General features: G+C 39.8%; 1 protein-coding gene across 1 annotated transcript in view; it reads right to left on the bottom strand.

Annotated features, from left to right (window-relative positions):
* The window catches only part of LOC126096826 (uncharacterized), a 107,367-nt gene that overhangs the window by 17,890 nt on the left and 68,163 nt on the right, over positions 1 to 21,314 (bottom strand). Inside the window, exon 5 of the mRNA XM_049910590.1 lies at positions 13,872 to 14,210. Within this exon, the coding sequence (XP_049766547.1) occupies positions 13,872 to 14,210 (339 nt within the window). The remainder of the gene's footprint in view (positions 1 to 13,871; positions 14,211 to 21,314) is intronic.

The raw sequence follows: 21,314 nt of genomic DNA, 5'->3' as shown, positions 1-21,314 counted from the left end.
ATGTTGTATGGTGTATGAATGTCGCTCATACACACTTGCAAGTGCCAGGCATTTTTTACAGCATATTACTATTCATTTTATGGTCCACGCCCTGTCAGATATTGAATCCTGCCTCTAGATGGATTTACATGGCTCTTAAGCATTCTCTCTCTGTTGTTTGGAAATATGTCATATGCTCCGCGACCGGTTTTGATATTGCCCCAGTCTCTTTGCTACTCACGCACCTTCCATAATTTTAGCTTTAGTTTGATTCTTTTTTGGAACCAATAATCTCTCCCACCTTGGGAATAGTCCATTTACGACGCCAGTGAACAAAAATTCTGTTTAGGACGATAACATATATTGAGCAACGCCTAGTACGACTAATAAAGCCTCCAACTGTGTTGTCCCAAAGGCTGCTGTGAGCCACAGTGGCTCAATCCTCTGTGTACGCCTTAGGACTGACTTATATCGATTGTATAGCAGTTTGTGTGCCCAGACACTGGCTCAAACCCTACGACAGCAGTGCGTGTAGCATCATGATAGAGTCTAGAAGTGGGAACTTAAAGTCAGTGGTTCTCAGTCTTTCCAAGTTGTGCCTAATTTGGCAGCTTGCTGGCATATCTGGGAGACATGTCTGTGTGAAAGTTACACTTCTCACACAAGTGTAACTCAAGCCTACACTGCGAGAAAAAAAATAGTAAACCCAATTAAAGATTTACAATTCACTGAAGATTTATTGTTTCAGAAGTGCATATGGAATACACGGAACGATTACTTTTACAGATCAATAGCACAAGTGGTTCTGAGGTACCAGATATCGACCCATGCTGAAACACCCATATGAGTACGTCGTACAGCCTCCACGGGCGGCAATGCTGGTGCTGATTCTGACATACAGCAGTTTGCACTGATGGCGAATATTGTCCTAGGATACGTTACGCTATACCTGCTCGACCTGTTCACATACTTCTGTAAGAGTCGTTAGTTGACGAGCTGCTTGAATCACTTCTTGTGCCGTGATATCGCACACATGCTCGATTACAGACAAGTCCGGAGATCGTTCTGGCCAGGGAAGTTGCTGCACGTATTGCAGAGCACGTTGAGTCTCAGTGGCAGTGTGTGGGCGAGCATTATCCTGTTGGAATAACACATCACATTCCTTTTGCAAGAACAGCAAAGAAATAGATCTAACGACATTCTGCACGAACCAAGCACTGGTTACCGCCCCCCTCAGAAACACCAAACGTGAAAGATAGTTGTAGCTTATCGCACCCCAGACGATAAGGCCTGGGGTGAGAGCAGTGCGTTTTGGACGAATGCACTCTACGAGACAGCGCTCACCAGGTCTATGACAAAAGTGCAAATGACCATCACTTGCGTGCAGGCAAAATCTGCTTTCATCGCTGAAGACCACGGCGCGCCATTCCATCTTTCCAGTGATCCTCCGACGGCACCAGCCGAGCCGTGCACGTCGATGCTTTGGCATGAGGGGAAGATGGCTAGAGGCGTGCGTGCCCGTAGTCCCACTGCTCATAACTGGTTCACAACAGTTCGTGCTGACACGTCTGGGCTCACAAGCTCTCTTATCTGTGCTGTGGTAGCTGTACGATCTGCCACTGCTGCCCTTACAATACGACGATCCTGGCGGCTGTCTGTGCTCCGTGGACGTCTGGAATCTCGTCTACGCGTGTGAGAACGTTCATGTGACCACTGATACCAGCATAGCTGCACACCAGGCGCAGGACGTGTGGCAATTCTCCGAGAGACCCATCCCGCCACTCGGAAGGTCACAATTTGACCCCTTTCAGACTGTTCAGTTGGCTGTAGGAAGCACGAGTGTATCTCTCTGGCCTGCTTGGTTCACACGATGGCACCATACTGAACCTTCTGGCTGTGACGATTCCCTATTAAAGGATAGACACAGATGGCGCTCTGGTAGCTATGCAACTACACTATCTGTTGACAGACGACGTTGAAACAGTTATTAGTAATTGCTGTCCCCTAGGTTGCATATACCATCATCTGATCAAAATCGACGATGTCTTTCCAATTGTATTAATTTTTTTCCAGCAGTTGTAATGGTCACCTGGTCGTAGATATAGCTAATTGCTATAATCGCACTATTTCACTCCCATTTACGGAGCTTGTTAGCACTTGATGTTAGGTTGGCGCCATTAAAATGCATTGTGTTGTGGTAATCGCTGCTACTTTCTGGATCGCTGCTGTGTCTCGATGCTGATGCTGGCTCTAAATCTGGTTGTCTAGGGTTAAAAACATGAGGTCCCGTGTTTTTTATATGCTTTTGATGATAAAGAACGAGCGAAACCAACAAATATGTAAACTTCAAATATTTATTACTCTGGTGGCCATCTTAATTCCACTGTCCACCAAAGACCATGACACAACACAAAGTAGTATTTCCGTTACATGTTCTTTGCATTGTTTATCCACCTCAAACAATAACACACAAACACACTTTACCAAAGTGACGTTCCGACTGCCTCTCGACCGTTCTTGCTGCTTGTATTTATAACATTGTCAAAGAACTACTAAAAAGAGATATAGTTTACAAGTCACATGTACATCTGTTATCATAATTTGTGCAGAAAAGTTATTAATTTGCATCGAGTGACATAATTTAACATGTTATTAAAATGACAGACAGATTTGTTGACTTGACAGAATAATTCTTTGTTACAAAAAGGCCGTTTTTTAGAAGTTTGTCAATTGACTTCTCTAATTTGCATAAATAAGTAATTAACATGAATTATTAAGAATTACATTGGTTTTCGTCTAAAACAGGATTGATTTCGTGAATACTGAGTGAAACCGCTCCTAGTGAACAAATAGGTTTCACTGGGTGATTTTTATTTAAGGAGATCCAAAATACCTAAGTTGTCCACTATTTTTCGTACTTCATATTAATTATTTTAGATGAACTTAGTGTTTTTACATGATGACATTTGCTGTATCAGTGATCAAGTGATATAAACTTTTGTGTGGGTCAGTTATTCAGTATAATTTAATGGGTTGACTGTTTATGCAGACATGTTATGCAATCATTGTTAATATACACATTAACTACTTATACCTCCCAAGGAGATCATGAATGTAAAATTAGAGAGATTAGAGCGCGCACAGAGGCTTTCAGACAGTCGTTCTTCCCGCGAACCATACGCGACTGGAACAGGAAAGGGAGGTAATGACAGTGGCACGTAAAGTGCCCTCCGCCACACACCCTTGGGTGGCTTGCGGAGTATAAATGTAGATGTAGATGTAGAACTTTTCTATAATCATAAATACTCGTTAAACTGGTTGAATTTGGAGGGTATCGCATACTTCGGTACAGTAAAGCCTTTAATATGTTCCGTTACAATACCCCCCTCGGGTAATATCATTTACAGAATGTTAATGATATTAGCCGACTAGGACAAATGTGTCAAATGCTTAAAATTTGGAAAAGTACTACTTTAATAATTTTTTTTTTGTTTTACTATGCATAATGTGTATGTATGCAATGACCGTTACACCGTTTCAAAATGACTTTTTCCTGCAAATATTTTAGTTGTGTTGTTTCAAATGCACTTTGTGTTATGTCATTCAGTATGACAGCATAATAAAAATAATTAGTAATATATGAAAGTAAAAAAAAATGTTAATCTCTGCTCCCAGTGAGCCACATGGAAAATGATTAAAAACAGACACAAATATATCACATGCGATTTTAAGATATATCAAAAATATAGGTAAATTATTTCAAAGTCAGTTCTCATTGAGTCAAAGATTAATCAAGATAATAGAAGGAACATAAATATATTACATAGATGGACAGGTCATATGTCCATAGGAAAATATTGCAACTGTCTGCTCTTTTTGAGCCACATAAAAGAAATGAAAACAAAGAACATAATTATACATATGTACATGATATATGAACACAAACACTAGAGTAGTCACATGTATGAGCATAATATGCATTTGAAAAAAAAGGAAATATTTAAAAAACTTGTCTCCCATTGAGACACATAGTCAAGACAGTACAAGAACATATTAATACTAAAATTGGACACTTAAATTGGTCACAACATAACACAAACATCAAACTTGGTGAACATCTGATTAGCTGTAGAAAATTGTACACAAATCTTATACCTAAGAACACAATACTAACAAAATGATGGGTCTTGCACAACAATTTTTACATTGTCTTATTTGGTGCAAGTATGTCCCATATTTAACAATACAAAAGGAAAGTAATAAATGTTTGTCACCTTCTTGCCCGTTGCAAGTAAGGAAGATGTCTCAAAATTTAATATTCAATAGTAACAATAAAAATATAAAAACATTCTCTCAGAGATCTGGAACTTTTCCAGGGTCTGTAGGATGAGTGGTAGTTGCTATTTGACACACCCAGTAAAATCTTTGCTGATAACATGCTTTATGGAAAATGGGTAAGTAACTGTATTCAAACAGGGAAATGTGCTTAATCATGTTTATATGGTTTCAATTCAGTGATGTTTCTTAATCCAAATAACCTTCTTGATCTGGGAAAGATAAGTCTATATGCATTAGGATGTGGGCTTTCTTTTATTTCAAATGGACAAATGTCAATGTTTACTTTAACATATGGACAACCTAGCTCAACATCTTTGTCTATTTCTGTATTTTCAAACAATAGATCATTTTCAATTTCTTTAGTTCCTAAGTCTAATGTCTCTTTCCTACACTTAGACACATCCCTCTCTGTTTGCAAAGCATTGACATTTAAACATAAACCTTTGTTTTCATCTGTTCCTTTTAACACTGTGTTGTCACTTAACAACCTACTGTTTTCACCCCATTTTTTATAAAGTCCAATACGGATTCTTGTCCACCATGTAGGATACAAGGTTGCACTTACTTTTGTTAATTCTTTCCAAAAGGCATCTTTGTTTATAGTTTCATAGTTGCTCCACAAAACTTCTAAAAACTTTTCCCCTTTCTCTTGAAAACACACATTTACATTCCATCCCTTTATATTTTCTTTAATATTATTATTATTACCATTCTCATAGATTAATGTTTCATAGTTCCCAATAGGCAATAGCTTGTCCTCAGATACACATTCCCTAGTCTGCATTTCACTTACATTAACCTCATTATTACCCATGTTTGTCACATCGCTTACCTTTATCTCATCATCACTTTTCAATTCTACAAATACTTTTATTTCTTCCTCCACACTCTCATCAATAACATTACTTGATTTAGGATCATTATTTAAATGTCCCTCTATTACTTCTTCCTCCTCCTCCGCAACAACCCCATCTTCAGTTTCCCCCCTATGTATCTGAATCTCAGCAATTGAGTCTTTGGCTCCATTAAACACTTTGTCATCCCCCTTCTTATCAAATAAACCCCCCAAAATAGATTCTATTTGTGGTGTGTCTGACTTGTTATTAACACCAGTATCTTTTTCAGCCCAACTATGGAACTCTGCAATACCTTCAACTTCTGCACTTTCACTAACTACCTGTGCTTGAACACTGTTTTTATTAACTGTATCACTTTTACTCATAGTATCCCAAAACCTTTTATTAAATTCTAATTTATTCATTCTAACAACATCAGTATTTTCATGGTACTTACTCTTTACATTGTATCCTCTCCTTTTCCAGTTTCAGTTATGTGTTGTCCTGTCATAATATTGTCTAGCCCCAAAACTACGGACATCTAGTGGGACTGTCCACCGTTTCCCGGCTGGTTCCCTCGGCCTGTCCGTTTGTAGTTGTCGTTTTGTTCACTAGTTTCAGCAAACCCCCTTCTATCTTGTTCTCTTCCCCAATACCTATTTCTATCATTCCTGTTATCTCTCCTCCATCCTCCCTCCTGTGTATAGTTTCTGAAATCATTTTCATATCTCCTATCCCCTATTTGGAGCATTATTTCCAGAATTTTCGAAGTCTCTCCTCCCATAATAATCTCTATTTACATTCCTGTTCCACCCCCCATACTGATTGTTGCCAGAGCCAAAACTTTGGTTATTTTCTCTTTCCAAGGCCCTATCTAATCTATCTACAAATTTCAGGAACTCTTCCATTGAATCGTCTGGTCCATCGACCAATTCCCACTGCAGTCTCTCTGGTAACCTTCTTTTTAAAACATCAATTTGTGTCATAATATCAAAAGAGTTATTCAAGTGAGCAAGTTTTTTCAATTGATCTCTGCAAAATTTTTGCATTCCCCCTACTTTCCCTCTATACACTGGTCCATTTAGAAATTCTGACTTTAATCTGGCTTGTATGGATTGTGACCAAAATTTGCAAATAAACTTAGCTTCAAACTCTTCAAAAGTATTCCAAGAATCATTATTCTCATTTGCCCAGGATAGGGCCTCCCCTTCTAGAAACCGTTTTACTAACTTAATTTTTATGTTATCTGACATTCCTACAACAAACATATCCTTACATTGGTGAATAAAGTCAATAGGGTGCAGATTTTCACCAGGAAAGGATTTCACTTGGATGTGCCCATACATTGTATTTTGATTGTAAATCGTTTGTTTGGACATCAATGCGTCCTCCAATTGTGTACATTTAGTGTGTATATTTTCTACTTTTGTATCTACATTAGTGGTATACAGGTTGTATTCTTGTTTAAGGTTTTCTGAAGTTTTGTCTATTCTCTGATCTAATCTTTCAACTTCAGTATCTACTCTGTTGTAGATGACAGCAATGCTGTCTGTGTTAGCTTGTATGTTTTCATTTAAACTTTCAACTTTAACTTGAAATTCTTTTCTGAAGTGTATCAACTGTTCTCTAGTGTCCTTACTGAGGGTAGTTTTAATTTCCTCACACTTCTCATTGAGATGAGTACTTAATAGATCAAAATCCAAACTTAACTTATCCAGTCTATCTGTGAGTTTCAAACTTACTTGTTCAATTGATTGTTTAAGTTGTGAGTTTATTTGAGTTGCAAACCCTGCTAGCCACTCTGTTAAGTTTAATTGTTCACCATCCCCTGGTTCAATTTTTACGTTTTCTACGATCTCATCACTCTCAGGTAGAGACATGTTAACTAATAATTATTTTAAATGACAACAACAACAAAATACCTTGTTATGTGTAGCTATGCTATGATGTCGTGATCGGTGTTCCTGTTGGCTTTCTTCACTTCTATTCGGTTTTATCGAAGCTGAAGTCTTGATTGATGAATTCCATTGACATAATCCAGACGTTAATCTTCCGAGCGGTGTAGTCGCACAAACACACTTTATTTATTTATTTATTTTTGACATATTTTCACTGTTGCCACACTGCACAAATAAACTTTTTTGGAATGATAAGCACTTACGAAATTTATCGCTGCACTATTATCATCAATGCACTTAAAGATCCCGGCTGAGCCCCCACTTTTGTAATGGTCGCCTGGTCGTAGATATAGCTAATTGCTATAATCGCACTATTTCACTCCCATTTACGGAGCTTGTTAGCACTTGATGTTAGGTTGGCGCCATTAAAATGCATTGTGTTGTGGTAATCACTGCTACTTGCTGGATCGCTGCTGTGTCTCGATGCTGATGCTGGCTCTAAATCTGGTTGTCTAGGGTTAAAAACATGAGGTCCCGTGTTTTTTATATGCTTTTGATGATAAAGAACGAGCGAAACCAACAAATATGTAAACTTCAAATATTTATTACTCTGGTGGCCATCTTAATTCCACTGTCCACCAAAGACCATGACACAACACAAAGTAGTATTTCCGTTACATGTTCTTTGCATTGTTTATCCACCTCAAACAATAACACACAAACACACTTTACCAAAGTGACGTTCCGACTGCCTCTCGACCGTTCTTGCTGCTTGTATTTATAACATTGTCAAAGAACTACTAAAAAGAGATATAGTTTACAAGTCACATGTACATCTGTTATCATAATTTGTGCAGAAAAGTTATTAATTTGCATCGAGTGACATAATTTAACATGTTATTAAAATGACAGACAGATTTGTTGACTTGACAGAATAATTCTTTGTTACAAAAAGGCCGTTTTTTAGAAGTTTGTCAATTGACTTCTCTAATTTGCATAAATAAGTAATTAACATGAATTATTAAGAATTACATTGGTTTTCGTCTAAAACAGGATTGATTTCGTGAATACTGAGTGAGACCGCTCCTAGTGAACAAATAGGTTTCACTGGGTGATTTTTATTTAAGGAGATCCAAAATACCTAAGTTGTCCACTATTTTTCGTACTTCATATTAATTATTTTAGATGAACTTAGTGTTTTTACATGATGACATTTGCTGTATCAGTGATCAAGTGATATAAACATTTTGTGTGGGTCAGTTATTCAGTATAATTTAATGGGTTGACTGTTTATGCAGACATGTTATGCAATCATTGTTAACATACACAATAACTTTTCTATAATACTCGTTAAACTGGTTGAATTTGGAGGGTATCGCATACTTCGGTACAGTAAAGCCTTTAATATGTTCCGTTACACAGTGTACTTACACACCTCACTGCGGCACAGTGAAGCGCACCCAATTCTCACAGTAGGATTCCGCGAGTGGGAGAGGCTGCCTTTGAGCAGAATGTAAATAGTCTTATTTGCTGCGATTTCTACATCATCATCTGAGCACTAGTTTTGCATTTGAGCAAGCCCATCACATGCTTTTCTGTCTAGCCTGGCTCTTGAGACTTTTGCTACCGTAAGTAGTATGTCATCGGCATAGCCTATGGCCCCTGACATTGAACGTTTTCAGTGGCTCAGGGCTAAGGTCCCAAAAAATTGGTTCACTTTGAGATCCCTGTGGATAATCCCTTCTGATTAGCCTCACTGTTTTACTGGATGTTCTGCCACATACCACAGTGTAACGCTTCACAAGACGAGGAAGCTCTGTTACATACACTTTGGGACCCGTATTTCTCTCACGCAAACAAACATTGCGAGCCAGCACAGACTGTCAAATGTGCCCGCAAAGTCAACCATGATACGTACGACGTATTTGCTGCTGCAATTGTTCACAGTGCGGAGAGCATAGTTAATTAGCCTCGCCCTTTCTGGAGCTGACTATATTCTGATTGAGGCTGTGTAGTTCCCTGTAGGACCATAGTCTGCTGCGCGGGCAAGCACTCCTGTACTGTACCCTAGGTGCTAAGAAGACAGATTGGTCTGTACGTCTTGGAACGACTGGCTCTCTCTCCATGCTCTTCTGAATTCTCACAGCTTGGGCAGACTTCCAGACTATAGGACTTCTTTCCTGTCTTAGTGATTCATTCAGGAGGTGTAATTTTAGTCTTTTAGCGTTTCATTATTGTGTAATATGGACCGAGAATATTCCATTAATTAATTGAATGATAGAAATTGCAGCCTCTTCTTGTGCAAATGGTAGAACGACACTTGGGCTTTCAAATGAGGCACACGTGCTATACATAATTTCTACATCTACATCTACATCTACATTTATACTCCGCAAGCCACCCAACGGTGTGTGGCGGAGGGCACTTTACGTGCCACTGTCATTATCTCCCTTTCCTGTTCCAGTCGCGTATGGTTCGCGGGAAGAACGACTGTCTGAAAGCCTCTGTGCGCGCTCTAATCTCTCTAATTTTACATTCGTGATCTCCTCGGGAGGTATAAGTAGGGGGAAGCAATATATTCGATACCTCATCCAGAAACGCACCCTCTCGAAACCTGGCGAGCAAGCTACACCGCGATGCAGAGCGCCTCTCTTGCAGAGTCTGCCACTTGAGTTTGTTAAACATCTCCGTAACGCTATCACGGTTATCAAATAACCCTGTGACGAAACGCGCCGCTCTTCTTTGGATCTTCTCTATCTCCTCCGTCAACCCGATCTGGTACGGATCCCACACTGATGAGCAATACTCAAGTATAGGTCGAACGAGTGTTTTGTAAGCCACCTCCTTTGTTGATGGACTACATTTTCTAAGGACTCTCCCAATGAATCTCAACCTGGTACCCGCCTTACCAACAATTAATTTTATATGATCATTCCACTTCAAATCGTTCCGCACGCATACTCCCAGATATTTTACAGAAGTAACTGCTACCAGTGTTTGTTCCGCTATCATATAATCATACAATAAAGGATCCTTCTTTCTATGTATTCGCAATACATTACATTTGTCTATGTTAAGGGTCAGTTGCCACTCCCTGCACCAAGTGCCTATCCGCTGCAGATCTTCCTGCATTTCGCTACAATTTTCTAATGCTGCAACTTCTCTGTATACTACAGCATCATCCGCGAAAAGCCGCATGGAACTTCCGACACTATCTACTAGGTCATTTATATATATTGTGAAAAGCAATGGTCCCATAACACTCCCCTGTGGCACGCCAGAGGTTACTTTAACGTCTGTAGATGTCTCTCCATTGAGAACAACATGCTGTGTTCTGTTTGCTAAAAACTCTTCAATCCAGCCACACAGCTGGTCTGATATTCCGTAGGCTCTTACTTTGTTTATCAGACGACAGTGCGGAACTGTATCGAACGCCTTCCCCCTACTTATACCTCCCGAGGAGATCACGAATGTAAAATTAGAGAGATTAGAGCGCGCACAGAGGCTTTCAGACAGTCGTTCTTCCCGCGAACCATACGCGACTGGAACAGGAAAGGGAGATAATGACAGTGGCACGTAAAGTGCCCTCCGCCACACACCGTTGGGTGGCTTGCGGAGTATAAATGTAGATGTAGATGTAGATGTAGAAATTATGTATAGCACGTGTGCCTCATTTCTTGTTATCGTTTCCGCTATTATCTCCTGGAAAAGGTGACTTCATCACGTTATTAGAGGAACCTCACTAATTAGAGCCGTCCTGTTCCCGAAATAGATAGCACAAGTGGTATGTTTACTTTTTCTGTTACCATAGGGAGTTTCCTATGTGTCAGTCAGTAGTTGAATTTGAACATATTGGACCCAGTGGCTTTTCTTCATGGTATCTATGAGAACTTGTCATTAGGTGTCCCTTGATCTACACTACAATAGTCTAAACTCTTTCTCCTCGTGGCTTAAATCTCGCTGATGAAATTTGCGCAGTTGTTGTACATGTACTTTTTTATTTGAAAAATCCATGGTGTACCACAATGTCTAGCAGTTTTCTGTACTGGAATGGCCACATTTCGTACGCTTTCGTCAGACAGCTGTAAATGATTGTATCGTGCTGTCAACGCAGTACTCAGCATTTTATGCTATTTGAAAGTCAATTTTTGCATCTAGTTTTCTTCAGTTAGCCTTTCTAAAATTATAGCGACGTTAATTGTGTTCCTGCGTCATATCCTTTTTTTTATATAAACCAGGATTCAACAGATCTATCGTAATCGCGTTATGATTGCTACCAGTGGCATGCTGAAAGACTCTCCCAAGAGTTGACTTTGTAGCTGCAGACTACTACGGCAAGGTGTAAGATCAGCGGTGTTTTAATACATGGCTGGACAGCCCGACCTCAGCACGTGGAGATTTAATTCGCGAATTGCTTCCTGTTCATCTATCACACGACTGTGTCGCAATACGGATTTTGCATTAGCGTTAATTGCTGTTATATGTAGCGAGCCCTAAGTGTAGTGAGTCGCATCTCTCACCTTATCGATGTATCTTCGTTGATCCATTATGGACCATGGGACAACGGCTGGCATTTATTTCTTGATGCAATAATTTACCAACAGCCGTATGTATTGTAGAAATTTATTTTATGAACTTCTTACGTGCTACCAGTTTCGGCATTACATTGATGCCATCTTCAGGCCCCACAAGTCGTAGCCGTAAAATCGCTATACACGGAAGGAGCCATATAACTGGATCCGTGAATCAAATCTTTATGCAACAGTTCTTGGTGGCCAGGCGACACAGGCTATGACGCGTGGGGCCTGAAAATGGCATCAATGTAATGCCGAAACTGGTAGCACATAAGAGGTTCATAAAATAAATTTCTACAATACATACGCCTGTTGGTAAATTATTGCATCAAGAAATTATCGATGTATGGTTAAATGCTGTCCGAATACTGCGCGTAAATGCTCATTAGCTTTTGTTTGCCTGGCCGGCCGAAGTGGCCGTGCGGTTAAAGGCGCTGCAGTCTGGAACCGCAGGTTCGAATCCTGCCTCGGGTATGGATGTTTGTGATGTCCTTAGGTTAGTTAGGTTTAACTAGTTCTAAGTTCTAGGGGACTAATGACCTCAGCAGTTGAGTCCCATAGTGCTCAGAGCCATTTTTGTTTGCCATGCAAGGACTTAAGATTTACTGACGCAGAGCGTGTGTCACCGTCTCCCAGTCTGCTGTTAGTTCACGTATTCCAGTCATTACTCTCGCATTTATTTGTAATATCCGCTTGAGTCTAGTAAAGACACAACTTTGGCGCGAAAGATGGGAGAAGTTCAAGTATATCGAGACGTGAGCTTTGACAAAGTCTTTGTTAGTTTGTTTCAGGTCAAGAACCTCTTGTTTCCTAGTGAAAACTTGCCTCAGAAAGTTCAGAGTTCTCATATGTTCGTTGGAAGGTTGTTCACTTTCAGCTGAAATCGGTCAGTCGCTCCAGGAGTCGGAAAGACCACTGGGGTACGTTTCGGGTGTGCCGTGCGAGTAATGAAGCGCAGGACTGCTTTAAGGGCGGGTGCATGTATTATAATAGAAGCGAAAACGTCCCAATGAACTTGAGTCCGCAAACAAGCAGTTTGCGAGATAAATGGGAATATGTGGTTACCAGCCGCGACTTGCTTCGTTATGAATATTACCCTAGTTACTACGAACGTATCGTAAATGTAAACTTTTCTATTAAATCCGCATTTATTTCAGGCCAAACTTTCACCTATGACCGATTGTTGGGAATTGTGGTAGATGCATAATGTGCCACCGGCCTCCAAGATTACATGACCTCAATGGTCTGAACTTTTCTGTCTGGAGTGATCTTAAAAGTGAAGTGTATAGCACTCCTGTCTACACGGTTGAAATACTTGAGCAAAGAATTGTATCGTCTTGCTTAGATGACGTAGCGCAGATACGAGTGCAGTACTGCTTCCAAATGGAGAAACGGTACGTGGAACACCATCTTGAACATGTTGGAGTGTTCATTAAATTGTTAATTGTAGCACGCTGAAATAGTACTGTATTTCTTGTTAAGACAGTCAATAGATGAAATATGAGCCCATAATCGATGGAACTTGATGGAACATTTTTCAAATACATTTTTCCTAACGAGGCCAGTATTTCACACACAAGTCAGTGGCAGCTAGTAACAACAGCCTGACAGTCATCTTGTGAACGGCGCGGTTACGGAATCACATTTGTTGCAGTGTTTCTGTGATAGCATATTTTCACCAATACTGTTTTCTCTATTAATTATGATACACGTGTGTAAGGGAACGAGTGGGAGTGACCAAAAGACTAAGAAGAACACATTTTATGTATTATAGGAACATCACCAGAAGCAACGATAACTGTATGTCCAAAACTGCCTTCCATTGGGACCTACGAGGAAGTCGACCCCGTAGTGGTCCAAAGAAGCTATAGCTAGAAAAGCTCTGGTAGACATACAAGTGACAGGCCTTGAATTGGAATGCGCTCGAGAGACAATTGTGGTGGGAAGTAACCAAGCGAGGGGACCCAGCCTCAATGTGCGACATGCGCTACGGAAAACTGGGCTGCTGTTAATGCGTACTTCAGGCTTCATGGAACAATACCGTGAAATGAGGAGTCTCCACAAGTGTGCAAAATACTATTTTCTCTTTTTTGTCTATAAGCCTATTCATTGCTATAGCACCATTTTAACGTAGTAAAGTCCAAGCAATTTAAATTTCATGCAGATCAGCCGTTTAAGGTAAAAATTAAACTTAAATATAGATGAGAGTATGAGAAATTCGCAAGAAGGCACGCAAATACCAGTACCTAAACATTTCCTCTCGGCGGAGCATGTTCCTGTACTCAAGACTTGTCTCTTCTAGTGGCTCAGGACACGGTGGCTCAACTTCCTCTTCAATATGTTCCTCCTTTTTTTCACACGTGCAAGGCTGTTTCTCAGTGATACGATCCTGTTCAGTTTCGGACGGAATATTAACGTCCTCTTTTACAACATCTGCACTAACACCTTCGCCAGCCATCTCTTTTGTCGCGATGCAAGTGCAAATATCTTCTCTGTCACTGGGAGCTAAAATGTCAGCTTTCTTTTCACTCGTTTCTGGCTGAATACCCTCTGTTTCCAAATCCATATCTCCAGAATCTTTTTCTCTGCGAAAACAAACAATACATTTTGATAATTATAACAGTGGCACCAGTAAAATAATATTTCTTACATGTTCTTCTAATTACAGCTCCTCAATACTAAATCTTTATTATTTGTAGCATACATATGTAGATTAAAACTGACGAAACTGCAAACAGGTAGTTTCAGAGAACAAATTATGGAATGGTTGACAAATACAGGGGAGAGAAATGCAGTAGAAGAAGAATGGATAGCTTTGAGAGATGAAACAGTGAAGGCAGCAGGGGATCAAGTAGATAAAAAGACGAGGGATAGTAGAAATCCTTGGGTAACAGAAGAGATACTGAATTTAATTGATGAAAGGAGCAGATATAAAAATGCAGTAAATGAAGCAAGCGAAAAGGAATACAGACATCTTAAAAATTAGATCGACAGGAAGTGCAAAATGGCTAAGCAAGGATGACTTGAGGACAAATGTAAGAATGTAGAGGCATACATCACTAGGGTAAGATAGATACTGCCTACAGAAAAATTAAAGAGACCTTTGGAGAGAAGAGACCCCGCCTGTACGAATATCAAGAGCTCCAATGGAAAACCAGTCCTAAGCAAATAAGGGTAAGCAGAAAGTTGGAAGGAATATATAGAGGGTCTATACAAGGGCGATGTACTCGAGGGCAATATTATGGAAATGGAAGAAGACATAGATGAATATGAAATAGGAGATATGATACTGCGTGAAGAACTTGACAAAAGACCTAAGTCAAAAAACACCCCGGGAGTAGACAATATTCCATTAGAACTGCCGATAGCCTTGGAAGAGCCAGCCATGAAAAAACTCTACCATCTGGTGATCATGATGTATGAGGCAGGCCAAATGCCCTCAGACTTCAAGAAGAATGTTGACTGGAATATTCTCTTTCAAATTCTGAAGATGGCAGGGTAAAATACAGGGAGTGAAAAGCTATTTACAATTTTTACAGAAACCAGATTGCAGTTATAAGAGTCGAGAGGCATCAAATGGAAGTAGTGGTTGAAAAGGGAGTGAGACAGGATTGTAACCCCTCCCCGATGTTATCCATCTGTATATTGAGCAAGCGGTGAAGGAAAGAAAAGAAACATTTGGAGTAGGAGTTAAAATCCATGGAGAAGAAATAAGAACTTTGAGGTTTGCCGAAGATATTGTAATTTTGTCAGAGGCAGCATAGGACCTGGAATGGACAGTGTCTTGAAAGGAGGATATAAGATGAACATCAACAAAAGCAAAACGAGGATAATGGAACGTAGTCGAATTAAATCAGGTGATGCTGAGGGAATTAGATTATGAAATGAGACACTTAAAGTAGTAGATGAGTTTTACTATTTGGGGAGCAAAATAACTGATGATGGTTGTTGTAGAGAGAATATAAAATGTAGACTGGCTATGGCAAGGAAAGCGTTTCTGAAGAAGGGAAATCTGTTAACATCGAGCATAGATTTAAGTGTCAGGAAGTCATTTCTGAAAGTATTTGTATGGAGTGTAGCCATGTATGGAAGTGAAACATGGACGATAAATAGTTTGGACAAGAAGAGAGTAGAAGCTATTGAAATGTGTCGTTACAGAAGAATGCTGAAGATTAGATGGGCAGATCACGTAACTAATGAGGAGGTACTGAAGAGAATTGGGGAGAAGACGAGTTTGTGGCGCAACCTGACTAAAAGAAGGGATCGGTTGGAAGGACACATTCTGAGGCATCAAGGCATCACCAATTTAGAATTGGAGGGAAGCGTGGAGGATAAAAATCGTAGAGGCAGACCAAGAGATGAATACACTAAGCAGATTCAGACGGATGTAGGTTGCATTAGTTACTCGGTGACGAAGAAGTTTGCACAGGATAGAGTAGCATGGAGAGCTGCATCAAACCAGTCTCTGGACTGAAGACCACAACAACAACAACAATCACACATATCACGTAATTTTCCACCTGACTGAAAACTCTCATCCAACGTCACTTCAGAGCCATGGGTTAAACGTAAACGTTAATCTGGTGATAATGTAGCATAAGATAAGTAGTTTGAGTCCAGGTTTTCGTCATTAACTCACATTTAGTGTATAGCAATAATTCACCACAGGCCGTTTCTGACAAGGAAATAACCAGGCAGATTTGCCGAACTCAGAATTTCATTGAAACTTCCTGGTAGATTAAATATGTGCGCTCCACCGGAACTCGAACCATAGAACCTCGTCTATGCTTTTACTGACTGAGCCCTCTAGGCACGCTCCGACAAGGCTCCGGGTTCGAGTGCCGACGCGGCACACAGTTTTCATTTGCCACGTAGTTTTAAAACACATGTCGCTGCGGAGCGGAAAATTAACTTTAGAGAATTAATTGACGAACAAATTGCAGCATTTTATCCTGGAAGTATAATCATCCAAAAAAGTATAACTTCGTATGAGCTACATGGAAGTTTTATAAACCGATACTCTTCACTTTAAATACTGGATCAATTACTTGCCGAACAATATTAGCTGTATTCATAGCATTTTACGTCTACATACATAATCCCAAAGCCACAGTACGATGTATGGCGGAGGGTGCATTGTACCATTCTTTTCCTGTTCCATGTGCAAATGGAGTGGGGAAAAAGGACTGTCTTTATGCCTCTATTTTCTCTTACGTTGCCTCCGCGGTCCACACGCGAGATATACAGTGGTGGCAGTGGAATCCTTGTGCAGTCAGTTACAAATGCCGCTTATCTAAATTTTCCCAGTGTTGTTTTTCAAAAAGAACGTCGTCTTCCCCCCCAGGGATTCCCATTTGAGTTCACGAAGCATCTTCGTAATTCTCGCATGTTGATTGAACCTAATGGTAACAAATCTAGTAGCATGACTCTGAACTCTTTCGATGTCTTCCTTTAATCTGATCTAGTGGGGATCCCAACACTCTAGCAGCACACGCTGGCCATCCTGAAGAATGGGTCGCAGTGGTGGCCTATTCGCTCTCTCCTTTATCGATGAGAGCTACACTTCCTTAGAATTCTCCTAAATAAACTGACGACGAGCATTAGCTTTCCCTACAATTGACATTACGTGCTCGCTCCATTTCATATCGCTTTGCAGCACTGTGCCTAGATTTTTTACCATCGTGACTGTGTCAAGCCGCACACCACTGATACTGTGTTCGAACATTACATGATTGTTTTTTCCCAGTCAATTGTGTTAGCTTTCATTTTTCTACATTAAGAGCAAGATGCCACTCATGACACCAACTTACATCCCAGTCATCCTGTGTCCTCTTACAATCACTCAAAGATGACACAGTCCTGTACGCTACAGCGTCATCGGCACAGTCGCAGACTGCTGCTCACCCTATCGGTCAGATCCTTTTTGTATACAGAGGTCAAGAGCGGTCTTATCACACTCCCCTGGGGTATCGCCATGTGATGGTACCTGAGAAGAAGTGCAGCGTATGTTCAGTCAGATAGTGAGAGCAAATCAACCTTCTTTTGATTTATAATTTGATTGGTTCTTTATTGATATTCGGTCGCTTGATTATTCAGCCATCTTAAAACGAGGATAATGGAATGTAGTCAAATTAAGTCGGGTGATGCTGAGGGAATTAGATTAGGAAATGAGAAACTTAAAGTAGTAAAGGAGTTTTGCTATTTAGGGAGTAAAATAACCGATGATGGTCGAAGTAGAGAGGATATAAAATGTAGACTGGCAATGGCAAGGAAAGCGTTTCTCAAGAAGAGGAATTTGTTAACATCGAGTATAGATTTAAGTGTCAGGAAGTCGTTTCTGAAAGTATTTGTATGGAGTGTAGCCATGTATGGAAGTGAAACATGGACGATAACTAGTTTAGAGAAGAAGAGGATAGAAGCTTTCGAAATGTGGTGCTACAGAAGAATGCTGAAGATAAGGTGGGTAGATCACGTAACTAATGAGGAGGTATTGAATAGGATTGGGGAGAAGAGAAGTTTGTGGCACAACTTGACTAGAAGAAGGGATCGGTTGGTAGGACATGTTTTGAGGCATCAAGGGATTACAAATTTAGCATTGGAGGGCAGTGTGGAGGGTAAAAATCGTAGAGGGAGACCAAGAGATGAATACACTAAGCAGATTCAGAAGGATGTAGGTTGCAGTAGATACTGGGAGATGAAGAAGCTTGCACAGGATAGAGTAGCATGGAGAGCTGCATCAAACCAGTCTCAGGACTGAAGACCACAACAACACAACATTTACAGAAAATGTACACTTAGAATAAAAAGGTTAATTAAGGTACTGGACAGAGGAATAAGAGAAATAAGTATTCAAACTCAAGTTTTATAAACACAGCCGGCAAGTGTGACCGAGCGGTTCTAGGCGCTTCAGTCCGGAACCGCGCGACCGCTACGGTCGCAGGTTCGAATCCTGCCTCGGGCATGGATGTGTGTGATGTCCTTAAGTTAGTTAGGTTTAAGTAGTTCTAAGTTCTAGGGGACTGATGACCTCAGATGTTAAGTCCCATAGTGCTCAGAGCCATTTGAACCATATATAAACACAGAACACTATCCATTTCGCCGTACAAAATTTTAAACAATGTAGACTGCAGTGGTCGAGGTTTTACATAGTTTATCATTTAGACCGCTTCTTCCATGCCATATTTTAAATCAGCAGACTTATTTACTACCAGAGCTTACCTGTGCAAAATACAGTGAGTGCTGGTGGCTCTTGTAGCTACCTGCAGTATACATGACACAGATCCAATCGTTTTTCCTACGATGATTGTAGCATCATCTCTGAAAATATCAACAGACTTCTCCCAACTGATGTCATGTTTTATAATAAAATTGTTAATACAACTGAATATATCTTCTCCTGTTTTTTTTCCTCATGAGCAAATCTTCTTGTTCTTTTATCAAACGTATAACGAACAGATACTAGTAGTCCTGCGACATCTGTGGATTTATCCATTTGCAGTGCACACTCACTGCAGAGCCTTAGTCGGTAAATTAACTCCCTCTCCATGGCAGCAGAAAGGTCTTTGATCGTCTTGAAATAGTATTATTAGGTAATTATGGTTAATTGAAATCCAAAAGAAATAAAATACCAAACATTTTACCGAAATTCCATGTGTAACCTGCTGAACAGTTTGTCTTTTGAAGTATGACCTATTGTTAACAAAAAACACATTCATTCATAATATTTGATCGTTGTCCACTGCCGGGCTTCTGATGGCAAACCATAATCCACATTCGTTTCCAAAACTCATGAGATTAGGCCTACGGGTGTAAATTTTAGTACCAACACCTTATTTTAAAAACCGCTGTCAACTTCAGAAAGCCATTTTAAAGCACTGTATATTGTACCGAATCCGAGTGTAGGTTGGTATAATTCAAGTTACCGAATCTGGTTCTAAAATATAGGCACATATTCCGCCAAATTCTACAGTACAATTACAAGCAAACGGAGATTAATTAATACTAGGGAATGGAAGATGTTCCGCTTTGTTTCTTTGCATTGGTGGACCTACCAACAGATAATTTTCATTATTTCATAGCATTTATTCAGGGTGATATGGTCGTTCAGTGTCATATTTTAATTGTATTAAATTGCTAGCTATACCTAACGAAGTCTCCCGTACCCAGCCGCCATCTCGTGTCATAATTGTAACAGATACGATCAAAAAATAGGTGGTGTCTCCTAATGTCACACATGAGTCGCAGAAAAAAGTATGTAGCAAACGTACATGTGTGCTGCCCGTCCTACTCTATGTATAAAAGAGAAATAAAATTTAAAGGAAAATTATTACTACCATCCCAACGTTAATTTATTTCAGTTCGGATGAGTTTATCAGCCCACTCCTTTCACATGTACCGATCAAAAGCAGAGCATCGAAGCTCATCTTGGCAATGCGAATACAAATATTTGATTAATTTTGATCAATAAATGGACACATACATACTTGTGAATTACGTATTATTCCCGCAGATTAATTTTCTCCAGAATTTAGACATCCGTATGCTGAACACTTCACAGGTATTTTACTGGTGTATTTTAATCAGATTTGTGAAGAATGTATCAGCAAAACTGTCAACGGTGTTGTGCTGCCACTTTAACTAGCCCTTTTCTGTGCAGAATGCTGGCAACAGTCGAAAGAGATACAAAGAAATCGCAGTTACTGAATGGGTTGGAGGTATGGTGAAACAACTTTCTGCCATCTTCATTCTGAATCGACAATATAGTCGCTCCATACATATCAGCTAGGTTTCGTGCAAGTGGGTTCTAGAGCCGTTCTTGTTCAGACGTGGTGTTTATTTGTAGTAATGATTACGGAGCGAGTTATATGGAAACTGTTGTAACACAATTAATCAATGAGTAGAAATGGGATGGCATCTTGAACATTTATTTAACACGCAGGCAGGTGTACAACGCGTAACCAAACTGTTAGATTGCATAGGTTGGCAGTTATTCCAAGAATTATGACTTCCAACTTCTAACTACCATTATTAATAAGAGGAAGGGACAAAGTTAATGAGGGCAGCACAGCAGTTTAGCCTATTTTCATAGAGAATATAAATTGGAAGAAATGCGTAATGTTATTGGTAGCGCTAATCGCGCGCACATCTCGTTTTGTGGCGCCAACAGCAGTAGGTTATGAAATGTACATCCGTTAAATTAATATCGTCAAAATGTCGAAGGAAACGTCATGTTATTAATAGTGTTGGCGGAGCACTTATTCACTTCCCACGGAACACCACTGTTTCGCGAAACACAATGCTAGAGAGCGAAAAGAGGTGCACAGTTACAAAACTAATTTTACTCTATGAAACGGGATTAAACATGATATGTAAAAAAGATACGTTAAAACCAGTTTGAAGATGATGAAAGTATCAACAGCTGAATGGTCATTAATATGGGAAGGGTGTTGCAGAATATGGATAACATATTCTAAATGACCATTTGATAACGGAAGTAATATCAAAGGCATACAGCACTAACGCTGGAAATAACCTTGAAAAATAAAAGATGCGTGGTGCAAAAGAGAACACTTTTCGCCTCCATGACTTAGTGTTAAGTGCGCCTATGATAAAAATAAAATGAAATATATAAGACCTTGACATACTGAAACAAATCATTATAATGAACGATTATAAAAACTTAGATGTCG

The sequence above is a fragment of the Schistocerca cancellata genome, chromosome 1 (genome assembly GCF_023864275.1).
Source record: "Schistocerca cancellata isolate TAMUIC-IGC-003103 chromosome 1, iqSchCanc2.1, whole genome shotgun sequence".
In the NCBI taxonomy this organism is placed as follows: domain Eukaryota; kingdom Metazoa; phylum Arthropoda; class Insecta; order Orthoptera; family Acrididae; genus Schistocerca; species Schistocerca cancellata.
This window is presented reverse-complemented; position numbering and strand designations above follow the sequence as displayed.